Below are 14,221 nucleotides of genomic sequence, written 5' to 3'. Positions count from 1 at the left end.
ATATTCCGTTCGTACTTAAGACACTTTTGTTTCCCACATTCTACAATTCTTGAGGTATAGTTTTTATATTATAATGTCTTATATTTAAGACTATTAATGAGATCTTGGGCTATAAGCTGCTCTGTCTAAATAAGACAAATATATTTCAAAGCGACGTTATTGATGATAGTGGATACAATAAATGTTTTCATATGAACATTTATTCTATTTTGAATAAGAATGAAACAAACTTTTAATATTATAATATACAATTATACATCGTTTTGGGGATAACCTTAAAGTCATTCGAGTTTATTGGTTTTTTAATTTATTTTATTATATAAAACGTTATAAAATTATATAGTATACTTTTTATTTACACGGTTTCATATGTATATTCTATTAGTAAACATTATATAAATAAACTTATATCTATTTTAGAATTATTTAGCTAACAAATACGAATAAATTCGTATCTATAAATAAAAAAAAAACAAAAAGGAAATGTCGAAATAAAAGTTTTTTTAAAATAAATAAACTTAACACAATACTAATGTCATTAATAATGATTTATATCGTTTTTTCTCTCTACGTGTATATTTAATACGAACACTTTTAAGAAATCTAAACACAACTATTTTTAATGCTTTAAAATCTATTAAATTATAGTAACATTCGACTTCTTTGCCAAATAAATAAATTTATTACTATCGAAAACTTATGTTAAATATTATTATCATTAATATTTACATTATAAATAATTAAATTAAAAAAAAAATAGAGTAAAAGCACTAGTAATCGACATCTTAAGTAAATAGCATATTTTCATTACAGATACCAATAGTGTTTGTCGGCTACCAGTGCCTTTACGCTATTTGTTTTTTTTTTTATAATAATTTTTTACTAATATATTTTCTATTGTGAATTATATCAACAATTATCCATTGGCCACTATGATAAAATAGATTTGATATATAAGTGTATAATACAAGTACAACTAGCTTATGGCCTTTATATATTTTGAATAAAGGGTAAACATATACTTCGTTCAGCAAACTATAGACACACCTGGGGGCAAAAAAACTTAAATAAATAAAAGAATAATAATAAAGCATTACTTTTCCTACAACCATTATTGACTTTATTGTTGAATTGGGAGAACGAATTATTTATTTTCGTTTCCTCGGTCTGGTAACAAGTCAAGGCGCGGCGTTAAGTTCCGCCATTCATCTTATTTTGAAAATTGAATGGATGCACCATAAAGTATTATAATATTTCACTAGATACCTAAAGGTACAGACAATTTACTTCTTTTTTTATTATTTTGCCTATTATTTTTATTATAGCTGATTGTGTGAAACATGACTCTACTTTAAATATGTTTAAAATTGAAGACGTTATTTATTTCGTCGTTACTTACATACAAGTATATATTGTGAGGAAAGTGAGTAACGCGAGGACCCCAGGTAACATGTTCTTAGGTCTCTCTCTGTGCACCATGAGGAGATCAATGAAAACGAAAATGAGAGATGCCGTGTGCATACTATGGTGTTCCCATAGGGCTACATATTTTTCTGCTGACAGTGGCATCAAAAATTCTCTATTTAAAAGCCAAAGCCTCCAGAAGAGAATATCAGCAAACTGAAATAGTAAAAACAAGTTGTTAAATATTGTTTTCTAGACGGTTGTTGTTTTGTGGAATGTATGGCGCAATGGAAGCCTAGTTGCCCGCTCAGCCAAGCCCAGAGTTCAAGGTTCCGAGAAGTAATTCGCTTATATTACTCATATTATACATTCAAAATTTTATTTTAAGAATAGTATAGTATGTGTCACCTTAGCAAGGTTATAGAACGAATGTAAAGAATTGAACAATCATGTTTTTTTTCAGCGTGACGCTGTATCCCGTATATAGCAGGGTAGGCAGAGGGAACCTAGTGTTTTACATTGGTGCTAGGGAAATATTAATAAATATTTTTTTTTCCTCACAACCACGACACGACGGCCTTATGTTTATATTATTTGACAATAATATGATAATATTATGAGGTACTATTAAAAAGATTTTAAACAAGCTTTTGAAATACTTTCATATTAGGTAATAGTTATTTAATATTTTGTTGTTAATAGATATTAATATGGAAAATAGCAACTAAAAAGAACTGCCAACTGTACATTATTACATTTATATTAAGTAAACATAAATGTTATTTTTTTACCGACTAATATTAATTATCTTTTTGAGTTTCATAAAAAATATCCTTACAACACCGTAATTACCAAAAAAATTTTGAAGTTATTTATTACCTTAGTAAATAACTTATAATTAATTAGTGTTTTGAAAAATAATCATTATTTTTCACAGTAATTTAGAATTTAACAAGTAGTTTTTAACAAACAATTTTGTAATAATGTTAAAATAAAATATCCTGGAATCATTAATTTGGTAGTAGGTATTTAAATATTAAAATGAAAATGGACAGATAATGATAATAATGGATTTTAAATCGGGGTTTTAGTATTTGATATTTTCATTTCCTCGCTCTGGTAACGAGGAAAAGCGTAATTTTTAGTTCTGCCACTCAACAGGCAATGCCTCAAGAAGTCGGAGGTAAATGAGCAGGTTCCCTCTAACCACCATGCTATGCTATGCTATGCTGTGTGCGGGAAGCTTGTAGAAAAAAAAAATATTTAAATTAATTAAATTTTTCATTTGTATAGTTAGATTCTCCTATACTACACTGAGTATATAAATCATCGATAGTTCAATCCATGGTGCGTTTCAGTGTCTAAAAATAAGATTTAACGTAAATAATGATAGTCGTTCAAGAGCAATTTCGATAACGTGAAGGTGAATAATAGTTATTCAGGTAAATTTATTTCCTTATAAATATAAATGTAATTTCCTTCAGGCCGTTACCTATCCTGACTGTACACACGACGGTTATGGGTTTGATTCCCATTAGGGGGATGACTTATTTTCATTTTCTCACTCTAGAAACAAAACAAAACGGGGCGTTGAGTTCCGCCATTCAACACGCAATGTCTCGAAAATTGAACAAAAAATAGGAAACGGGATTATATGCGGGACAAAGCGTGAAGATAAAAAGAAAAAAATAGATAAGATTTGATGAAAAAAATCGCAAGTGTTTAATATTTAAATTTTTAGCATTGTTTTATAGATATATTTATATTAAAACAAACGTGGAATGGCTAAAAAATAATAGCTGTCGCAAAAAATGCATATTTAGCATCAGAGTGCAAGTACTCGTCGTATATTTTGAAAATTTTTACTTACAGTTGTGACTGGGAAGATCAGGTTTGTAAAGAGAAAGGTCCTGATTTCGTTGAATATTTTTACATATTTACTTTGAGGCATCCGTTTCAGCGCGCACCAGTCGCAATAGAGGCACAACGGTATATATGCAATGGTCAGGAACTGAAATGAATTTACTTGATTAAAGTTTTTTTTTGTTTGTTATATTTTTTTTGAGGCCATCTAGGGTTAATGGTGTGATTGTAGCGCGACAGTTGTGGATTTGATCTTCAATCAAAGGAATTAATTATTATTTCTTAATATTTTAATGTCTTCGCTCGCACAATGTGTCCAGAATTCGGCGGAAAGTGGGGAACATAAATGTTTGCATGGGAACAGAGTGTCTTGACACTAGATTCCCTAAGCCTACAAAGGAAAATTTGTCAATAACTTTTACGAACCAACTATTTACATATTACATTTTAGAGAGAGTGTATACATTTAATAAATAAGATGACTGCCATTAATTTGATTTTGACAAAATTTTTAGCAACATGTGTTTTCTAACAAAATGATAATAAAAATATATTCTTTACCCTTTAATACGGCATGTTCAGAATGCCGTCACTAGCTCTCGAAAAGTTGAACATATCTATTGATCTTACTCTTAGTAATCTTTTATTAAAGGTTACGTAAGCAGACATGATAGACACGATAGGAAGTTGAAAATTATGTTGTCTTATCAATTATTTATAAAGTAAAATACATTACTACCATAACCTAAATCCTATTTTTCATCAGTTTCACGCTGTATCCCGCACACAGGGTAAGTACAGGGAACCCGGTGTTAGGACATTCTGTTTTCCATTTTCCGCCGAAATCTGAACTGAACCCATTCTTTGACTCATCATCAGAGCGATGAAATGGAAATATAAATTTAAATAAATATTTAATTTCTCATTTCAATTATGTCCACACTTCAATCATGTATGTTCGTCGATGTTCAGTGGTTTGGGAGATATTTGAAAATTTGTGATTTTTAAAAAAAAAAACAAAAAAGGATTCTTGAAGTCTCTTCTAGAGTCTTTGTTTGTAATTTTTTTTCTCAATATAGCTGAAAATATTGAACTAATAAGGCCATTTGTATAATATAATATTTCAAAGCTATCGGCTTATAAATCCTGGGAATGACATGATGACAAAAATCGTTTTTAAATAAGCTAAACTTTATCATAGTAAGAAGAAAAAGTAAAATACATAATATGCTTGCATATGAAAAAATATATCGCCTTACTTACTATTCATTTGTTTAGGTATTTTATTCAACAAATATGTTTGTGCGTGTTATTTAATATGCTTATAATAATGCTTCGTGGCATTACATTCGGAAATATTAATTAGTGAACAAATTCAAAGAACTTTTGTATTTAGTCATTTTTGAACTAACCTAATATGAACTTCAAACCAGTACTAGCATAATAAAATAAGTAATATACAATTTTACTGAAAAGGTTAACGTAACAAAATTGTGCAGGTGCTGAATGTGCACGCGGATACTGTCCATGATTAATAGTAAATATTAAATATAAATCAGCTTCACGCTGTATCCCGCACACAGCAGGGTGGGCAGAGGGAACGTAGTGTTAAGACACTCCGTTCCTTACTTTCTGCCGAATTCTGGAGGCATTGCGTATTGAGTGGCAGAACTCAACACCACGCTTTGCCTCGTCGCCATAGCGAAGAAATGGAAATACAAATTTAAATAAATATTTCATCTCCTCGAGTGGGGATCGAACCCACAACCAGTCGGTTTTACAGTCACACTCTGTGCCACAACTGGCCTTTTTAGATATTATTTAACTACATACTGGTTAAATCCTTTAAATTGCTTTAATTATTAAAAAAAAAACGTATGGTGTCTGTTTATTTAAAATAAGCCATGCATGTATATAATTATATACTCTTTTAAACATTAAAAAGACCTAAGATAATGTCTAATAGATGCCCATTAGGCATTATTAAAGTATTTATTTATTATATGCAGTAAAATGTTATACTGTCGGCTTAGAGTTTAAATGATTGTTAAGAAAGTTAACGCAAAAGACTAAAACGTATATGTATATTATCAGAACGTTTCTTACAATTTTGAAAATTGATTTGTATTCTCTAGCCGTCGTGGCGCAGCGGCACAAAGGTGTGACTGTAACACGATGGTTGTGGGTTCGATTTCCACACGAGGAGTAAAAATATTTTTTAAATTTATATTTCCATTTCTTCGCTCTGTTGACGAGGCAAGCGTGGCGTTGACTTCTGCCACTTAACACGCAAGGCCCCCGGAATACGGCATAAAGTGGGGAACGGTGTGTCTTAACACTAGGTTCCCTCTGCCTACCCTGCTGTATGCGGGATACAGCGTGAAGCTGATATAATTTTTTGATTTTACTATATGAAATAAAATACTGGTGGATTCTGAACTTTTTTATTCAATTTTTAACGCATAATAGCAGAACAAATAAACATTGGCCTTTGTTTAACGACCTCTCCATTTTTAAGCAACACTTATTTGTAAGGTAATTATATTAATGGTTCATCTAGACTTCACTTTTGTTCAGTTACATACGGGTAGATCAGATAAATAATTGTTTTTGAACGGAGAGAATAGAGAACGAAGGGATACTTGTTTTTTCAACTTCACGTTTTATACAGCACCCTATAATAGTAGCGGGAATTAACGCCGCGTTTTGGCTACCAGCGCAAGAAAATAAAAATATTAATTATTTAATCCAGAGTGGGAATCGAACTCACAACCGTCACGTTTAGAGTGGCACGTTTGTGATCCCGCTCCATGACGGCCCCTATATTTTTCCTTCAATTTTAACTTTCTGCCCTATTCGAAACGTTATATTGAGTGGTGAAACTTAACGCCGCAATTCTAATAAAACGGGCACTTACAGTTATAATAATATGGTGTTTTTGTATAAAATGTGTTTAATGTTTTATAAGTAAATACGGTAATGTAAATAAAGTTTAACTTGTTTCTTGACGCGACCGTGATTGTGTTTGTATATGCAGAATAAACGGAAATATGAGAATAGTAAGATTTATAATGAGTTGCAAATAGCTTTTTAGTAAAGGCAGCTAAGGCTAGAACCTACAGGTTTTGCTTGCGTAGACTATAAAATGTAAAGTAGCGTTTACTCCCGTTTAAGGAGGAACCTAGGGAACCTCTTTTTATGATCCCTTATGCTCCTTAAGGTCGCTTCCAAATTTTAAGTCTCTACGCGGCGTATTTGGCTGTGTGTTGTCAGTCAGTCAGTCAGTCTGTAACGAAAAAAATTTATACCACTAGTAGTATATTGATACCACTTCAAAAGCGCTAATAAAAAAAGTAATTATAAAATACTTATATTTTTCTATAGTTTATATCTTGTTTCATAACTATCGGAGTTTAAATTTATGCTTTTTTTAATACTCTATAATAAATAACTTATAATCATAATATATCTTATCTGAATACGTCCGTTCGTATGTCACAGTCATTTTACTCGGAGAATATGGGTCCTGTAATTATTAAATTTGGAAGAAGACTGAAATCATGTTATTACCATAATTTTGCACAAAATGCATTTAAAGATTTAAAGTGCTGCTATTGTTTGTTTTATTTATTAAATTCATATGACTTCTTAGTAATATTATTAAAAGAACTTCAAAAACTGCTTATACTTATAAATGCTGACATATTTTGCTTAGAAAGTGTCTAGTAATAAGTATACAATAAGCTCTATATTGAAACTGTTATATTATTTTATTTAAAATCTTATTTATTACTTACATTAAACCAAGATGTAATCAATTTCCATTTTAAATTTTGGTACTGTTGTAAATTTATATCATCGGAATCTTCAAAATTTTTGGACAACAATCGCGGCGCCATTATCGCCAAATGCACACACGTAAACGAATATACTGATAGACGAAACTTAAGTTGTGTGCCTGTAGGTTGCAACGTTTGTAATTTCATTATTATTATTTTTTTTATACAAATTACGTCTAAAAGAAGTCACAGCTGAAGACGTACTGACGTAACAAGTCCGTGAACGATATTTATAAACTTCTTTGTAACTTGTTGGTGTTGAAAATCACTAACTCAGTGAATGTACAGAAGCCTTAGTGTTCAAACTTCAATTATTTATAAAAAATAATATGAATGACATCTACAGACAAATGTTACTATGGACAAAAGCGTTTTAGATATACATGTAGGTATATTTTTAACTAACGTGTCTTTCTCTTATATCGGAGTATTCTTTTTTCTTCTCTTCGTCATGTTTTGCTCAATTTTGGGATATTCTACACTGAGTGTGTGAGGGTTGCCGTGGAGCGAATGCCTCGTTTGTCTTGCAGCGCGGTACTGTCCTCTCCCCAGAATTCGAAGGGCCTGAGTTTGAAGAGTCAGGGAGAGATTCTCCAACTACGGATGAGCTATAGTTATATATAGTTTATTATAGGATAGTTTATCTCATTGTGTCGCTATCATGCTCCAGAGAGGGGTGGTTTTTGGGCTCCGGTGCCTGGTATATAAAGCCATTACTTAACGCAGGTTTTAATTAGCTTCATAAAATAATCACAATTTAATATACTGAACATGCTAGCATATGCAAAGTGTATATACACGTACACATAATATATGTATGTTATACAACTATGAGTAAAATAGCCACGGTTTTATAAGTAACATATAAAATTTATATTCCATAGGTGGCCATTCCATTAAAATTGTTAATAACTATTAAAAACGCCGCGATGGTGTCTTGCAAAGATAAAAAAGTTAATGTAGACGGCAAACTTCTACAGCCTTTGTCGAAGTTTAAATTATGGCAAGTAAAACGGCATCTTAAACTAATGATTACTTTATTTTTCCTCGACCTAGCAATTTTACTTTGAGTAGAATGTGCTCTTACATTTTTATTAGAGAAAGATATTACTAAATAATTTGTTTAACAATTTTCTTATTTATATTGTCTTTTAATTACACTATTTTTTTTAATTAATTCTATATATATTTTACTGAGAGTAGAGTAATATGAAATTTTAAAACTTTTTAACAGACCACTTGAACATCATGAATGTATAGTTGTGCTGCTGGAAATCTAAAATCTAGTAAACTTCTAGAAGATACTGGTATTTCCAGTCATATATTCTAACAACATACACTAAAACATATTAATTTTTGATCTTAATTTATATTGTTTGATATATAAACAGTACTATGTTATATATTATGTAGTATTGGTATTGTTACAAAGAGAAGATTGTTAGAATACTTTTAACTCAAAATTTATTTTTTTCGTTCAAGTCCTAGTAATATTATAAAGCCAAGTAAAAGGTAAAGTAGTAACAGGCAAGTAGAGTTTGTTTTAGTCGAATTTCTCGAAGTATTGGTTCGAATTCTAAAAAACTCTTTTCGTGTTGGCTAGTCCATTTATCGATGAAGACTATAGGCTATATTATATCACGTTAATAATTTTTCATTATAAACGTTAGTACAGATCCAGTACCTTGAATGTGTCGTGTTTTAGACACTACCCTTAATTAACCTACTGTAATAACTCTAGGTAATACATTTATTTAGTTATTTATTTATTTATTCAGATTCACCATTAGTAGGTAATTACATTAAATAAATTTTACAATAATAATTTTCTTTATATTCCTTATGCATTGTATTGCTTATGCATTATATTCTTTATGAACTGTACTGAATGCATTTCCTTTTAAGGAGAATACCGCATGCAATAATGGAGATTAATATATAATTTTCTTTTATATAAATAATTAGTATAACATGTAAATAATTCCTAAGGATAATTTTGTTTTACAAAAAGGAATGACAAAAAATAATAATAATAATAATATAATACATATAATTGAGATAAGAAAAAACATTAGAGAACTAAAGCCCATTTCTCGTTTAAGATTCTACAAAAGCCATACATAAAGGATTTCTATCCTAAAATAGACTTCCTAAAAGGCACCTCGAAAAGCCTACTCCTCGCCACTTAAAGTAGAAGGATTGTGACAATGACGTGTTATCATAATATATGCTATTAATGCTATTATATATGAAGAGCGAATCTTGTATTTCCATTTTTTTTCTGAGCATATAGCTTAGAAAATGAAACTTACAGTACACAAGCCTATCTGTGTAGTAAATAGTGTAAAACGTATTTACGTAATAGAGGTAATGACCGGTTGAAATTCTACACTATTTCTAGTCGTTAATTCGATATAAATAAAATTAGATTTTTCTTTATTTGCTGGTTATTACTGGTTATTAATATACATATTAAGAATATTCATTCATTATTTTAGTATCGATAAGCAGAGAGGGGTTTTTTTTTGGTTATTTAATTGGTTTCAGTTGCAATAAGTACGGAAGTCAAAACTATGCATCTTTTCATATATTTTCACTTCTAAATTTAAATAGAAAAAGTAGCGCATTTAAACAGTTCTAAGGCACCATTCAGAATGAGGCTTCTTTATTAAGAAGCCTCATTCTGAATTGTGCTCGATAAGAAGACGAGCTAAGCTCTTTAGACACATTAATCTATGTAGTAATCTATATTATAAAACTACAGACAAGGGTGACTTTGTAATGATTATAAAATCGATACACCTCATGGAAGCAATAGAAGTTAGCAATAGCTACAAATGAATATAGACTTTAAATTATATTATGTAGTGCAATCGACCTTGACAGTCGTACCATTTACTTTGTTAATGGTTTTTTTCTAAAGATTGTTATTAAATAACATGATATGTAGGAAATAAGTAAAAAAATGTGTAATAAAAAAAATATATATTTATCAGTGGACAAAACTTAGACAATTTTTTTTACATAAAATATCTATAAAAAATCTTAGTAAGGATAGCTCCTCCGGGTGTTGACACGGTACATGCCAGTTCTGTAAGAAAAATATTAAAACATATAATAAACTGAACTTCCTATGAAACTTAAATTGAAATGAACGAGTATTATTAAAGAAACTATTTAAAGTAAATAAAAAATCATAAATAACACTTTACCCTAGCTTAACAAAATCGTTGTTTCCGATAGCAAGAGTTCTGCCGCGGCAAGTGTTTAAGGTGACCTGAAGCCAGCTTCCGCATTGATTGGCGATCAAATGGTCATATTCCAGTGAAGCCGCAAACACTTCCCAGGCACGGTTATGGCTGCAGAGGTTGTTGAGGAGGCAGCCGGGCTGTCCGCCACCGCCGTTCACGTAAATATCGACATTACCGATAGCATCACCGATTCCATAACCCAACAGATCGACTCCATTAGTGTGTATAACTTCGACGTAAAGAGCGTCACTGCTTCTTAAGCGTAGAGAGTTTGAACCCCATTGGTTGCCAGATGGATCCAGACCTAGTTATTAAATACAATTCTTCATTAAACAATATTAACCAAAAGATTATTATTTATTAGTATTAAATTCGTAGTAAGATTTAATTAAATGATTATGTAACACACCTGTAATTCTAGCTACTTTTCCGTCGAGAGCTCTCCCAGCGTAGCCGACGACGTGAGCTCCGAGGTTAAAGCCGACCAAGTGTAGCTTGTCGAGTGACACAACACTCTCATTCACCAACTGTGTGATCAAATTGGCTACGTAACTGCCAACACTTGGCACCGCGTTGACTGCGTTACTGTAACTGAGCGACGCGTACACCGACCAGTCCACCACAATGACATCAATGTCTTCAGAGGCGAGGAACGCTGAAAGAATTATAAAATTGTAAAAATTTGCACACAGAACAGAACGGCAGAACTCAACGCCGCGTTTCTTCTCATTACCAGAGAAAATGTAATTCCTCACATTGGGAATTGAACCCACTACTGTCACGTTTACAGTCACACGAAGTGCTCCTGTACCGTGATGGTCTCAATCATACGATCATGATAATGAATATTAAATTAAAGGGTTTCCAATTCCTTTATAAAATAATCAGATTTTATAAGATAATCATTAGCTTTTTAATATTATTAGATATCGAATATTGATTATATCGAATATTGGTGCTTAATTAATCTATACTAATATAATAAAGCGGAAGAGTTTGTTTGTTTGTTTGTTTGTTTGTTTGTTTGTTTGTTTGAACGCTAAGATCTCTGGATCTACTGGTCCGATTTACTATGTTTTTGTTTTGTATGAAAGCTGCATTCTTCAGAAGTGCTATAGGCTATATAACATTACATTACACATATAAACTAATATATTTTAAAGTACTTTCTAATTTGACATGCAATTTATTCTGCCATGTTAATAACAACCGTCGCGTCGCTACGCAACCGCTACCGCGACATTTTGATATTCATCCTTATGAAAATAAATATAAGAGTCACTTTTAGCATTTTATCTAGATTGAAATTATAGTTTACTGTATAACATTCTAATAAATAATTAAGGAGATGTCACTGATTCGAAATGACCTAGCCTACGGGCGGCACAGTATGACCGACGCGAAAATATTCTTATAGTTCAAGCAGGCGTAGCCGCGTCCGGGTCCACTAGTTAATTATATAAATGATGCATTTTGAACGCACCATCTTTAACTGTTGGATTCAAAGAAGAAACGGCAGATCCCTCGTGTCCGTGAACAATGATCGTAGTGTTTCTGGTTGCGAGAAGGTTCGCCGCGGATGCGGTTATGTTCGAGAGGTCCAATTCAATTGCACTTCTTGTGTTATTCCTGTAATTAAGCATGGATACTAAGATATTTTTATAGCTTAAATACATTTTTACCCTTGTCCTTCATTGGATTCAGGTTATTGCTAACTATATCATCTATCCCAGGGCAGGCAGAGGTAACTTGGCAACCTTGTGTTAACTCTGTTTTCCAGTTAAAATATTTTTTTTCTAGACATTGTATGTTGAGTGGCGGATCTTAACGCCGCACTTTGCCGCGCGTTATAAGAGTGAGTAAATGAAAATATTAAATATATTAATACCATTATTTGTAATTGGTACGTCATAATATTATCGGTGACAAGATGTAGATAATCAAAAATAGGGCTACTTGCCCTATTGCCAAAGGATATTTATATTAGGTAAGACATTTAATGTTATATCTAATTATTTATTTATATTAATTAGTTTTAACTTGTAACACTTTGTACTACAACAAATCAGACTTAAAAATGATAAGGGTTTATTATTGTAGAAATTTTAAGCAGAATTTAAGTTCTTTTTTATTACTACAAGAAAAAAAATATAAAAGTTTCCTTGAAATTTTTTACAAGAATACATTTAAGTGACTAATAACATTTAAACCTTATGTAACTTACACAGTGTATAAAAAATATTTGTTAAAGCTGCCTTGTCTCGCTAATGCTGAAGCTTCATTGCCAGCTGTAAAGTAAATATTAAATGAGGCGTATATTTAAAGTAAATTGTATTTATAAAAATGCACTAAAATTCTAAATAAAGCCTTTTGCTCACATTCTTGTGGAAATTTTACAAATTTATCATACGGCAATGCTTACATTTCTTTTGTTAAAACATTTGCCAGTGAAGACCTGGAGTTAAGACACTTCATTCTCCGCTTTCCACCGAATTTGAGTGTATTCGTTGCGAATTTAATCACGAACTTAACGTTGTTTTTCTTTGCGATATCCTCGGCTTTCTCAGTGCAAATTCAAATTATGTTATAAATATGGTTAAAATATTAATTTGGTTACTTTTAGAATTTTTTTTTTATCGGCCTCACGCTGTATTCTTCATGTTGAAGAGTAGGCAGAGGGAACCTAGTTAAGAGACATTGCAAGTTTAGTGGGGGAACTCAAAGCCGCGCTTTTGCCTTGGTGCCAGGCCGAAGAAATGAAAATAATAATAAACAATAATTAATTCCGAATGAGGATCGAACTCACAACCATCGCATTACAGTTACAGTCACAGACAGACATGTCAAACATTTTTTTCAATTTTACGCCTTGTTCCACTTATAACGGGGTAAGCATGCCCCACGAATGAAAAAAGATATATATATATAGATGAAATTAGGAATGATATTTAACATTTTAACTAACGAAACATGTACTAAAAATATAAATTAATAATTCTTTAGCCTTACCAATAACTGCTGCCGCAATTACAAAGAATAATTTATACATTTCAGCCAATAGTCCACTTCTAACTATGAAATAAATCTGTTGGCTAATTTAAAAATGTCTATTTATGTAGTCACCTAATATCTGTAGATCTAATAGATAAAGTAGATTATATGAATGCGACATAAAGGCAATCAATGTGCCGATTGATTTTATACGATTACTTTAATTTGGAGATTGATAAGATAAACGCTTGATGAAATATCGAAAGATATACCTAAATATAAACATTTTTAAGTATATTTTTTGTTTTATTTCTTAAATTAATTTCTTACTTTTATCACATACCTAGCGAAATGTAGTGTTAAGACACTCTGTTCTTAGTGTTCCGACCATTTTTTATGTACTGTGTGTTGAGTAGGGGCGTTTCGCCGCGATTTGTCTTCTAGTATAGAAAGGAGTGAACATGATTCAAATATTATCATTTTTCCAAGTAGGAAAAATAATAATATTTGAATGCTTTTACGGCCTCAGGACTTGCTTATTTTGGTTTTTTATAATATTTTACATAAGAATAACAGGAAAAACAAATGATCTTTAAGTTATACTGCTGTTGTCTAGAAAAAATTAATATAAACCATTTGAACATAAAGATCAAATTTTGTTATTATTGTATATTAAACATTTGCTGTTAGAGCATTTGTAAGGTGTAAATGAAAAGTAAGCACTTAAGCAGTATAATGGTGAAACTTCCTGAAGAGTACCGTGGCTTGAATAACGCTTCAAATGTTAGCTTTAAAAGGAAACGATATTATTTTTACTTTGGCTTTTAATTCTGCCATTAAAATTAATATTATAAAGGAACTTCTTAAGTAATA

General features: G+C 31.1%; 2 protein-coding genes across 2 annotated transcripts; both read right to left on the bottom strand.

Moving 5' to 3' along the window:
• Positions 1 to 330: 330 nt before the first annotated feature.
• LOC146528659 (androgen-dependent TFPI-regulating protein-like) lies at positions 331 to 7,322 on the bottom strand. The gene is made up of 4 exons (XM_085203360.1): positions 7,065 to 7,322; positions 3,275 to 3,415; positions 1,400 to 1,620; positions 331 to 1,047 (listed from the first exon to the last, which is right to left on the bottom strand). Exons 1-4 carry the CDS (start codon positions 7,251 to 7,253, stop codon positions 867 to 869), a joined length of 732 nt encoding a protein of 243 aa, XP_085059486.1. The 5' UTR covers positions 7,254 to 7,322; the 3' UTR covers positions 331 to 866.
• A 2,754-nt stretch (positions 7,323 to 10,076) lies between these two features.
• Positions 10,077 to 13,517, bottom strand: LOC146528658 (pancreatic lipase-related protein 2-like). The gene is made up of 6 exons (XM_085203640.1): positions 13,367 to 13,517; positions 12,582 to 12,645; positions 11,841 to 11,986; positions 10,767 to 11,012; positions 10,319 to 10,661; positions 10,077 to 10,197 (listed from the first exon to the last, which is right to left on the bottom strand). Exons 1-6 carry the CDS (start codon positions 13,404 to 13,406, stop codon positions 10,152 to 10,154), a joined length of 885 nt encoding a protein of 294 aa, XP_085059766.1. The 5' UTR covers positions 13,407 to 13,517; the 3' UTR covers positions 10,077 to 10,151.
• Between the last annotated feature and the right edge of the window lie 704 nt (positions 13,518 to 14,221).

This window comes from Heliconius melpomene, chromosome 19 (assembly GCF_056956725.1).
Source record: "Heliconius melpomene rosina isolate 202511_hmr_F chromosome 19, ASM5695672v1, whole genome shotgun sequence".
NCBI classification, from domain to species: Eukaryota; Metazoa; Arthropoda; class Insecta; order Lepidoptera; family Nymphalidae; genus Heliconius; species Heliconius melpomene.
This window is presented reverse-complemented; position numbering and strand designations above follow the sequence as displayed.

Excerpts from the sequence above, each read along its gene's own strand:
- LOC146528659 (XM_085203360.1), bottom strand. The coding sequence starts at position 7,253 with ATGAAATTACAAACGTTGCAACCTACAGGCACACAACTTAAGTTTCGT. Across the intron at positions 1,621-3,274 it reads TGATCTTCCCAGTCACAACT|TTTGCTGATATTCTCTTCTG; the intron begins GTAAGTAAAAAT and ends TTACTATTTCAG. Across the intron at positions 1,048-1,399 it reads CTCACAATATATACTTGTAT|GTGTGTCTATAGTTTGCTGA; the intron begins GTAAGTAACGAC and ends TTTTGCCCCCAG.
- LOC146528658 (XM_085203640.1), bottom strand. The coding sequence starts at position 13,406 with ATGTATAAATTATTCTTTGTAATTGCGGCAGCAGTTATTG. Across the intron at positions 12,646-13,366 it reads AATTGCGGCAGCAGTTATTG|CTGGCAATGAAGCTTCAGCA; the intron begins GTAAGGCTAAAG and ends TTTACTTTACAG. Across the intron at positions 11,987-12,581 it reads AAATATTTTTTATACACTGT|GAATAACACAAGAAGTGCAA; the intron begins GTAAGTTACATA and ends GCTTAATTACAG.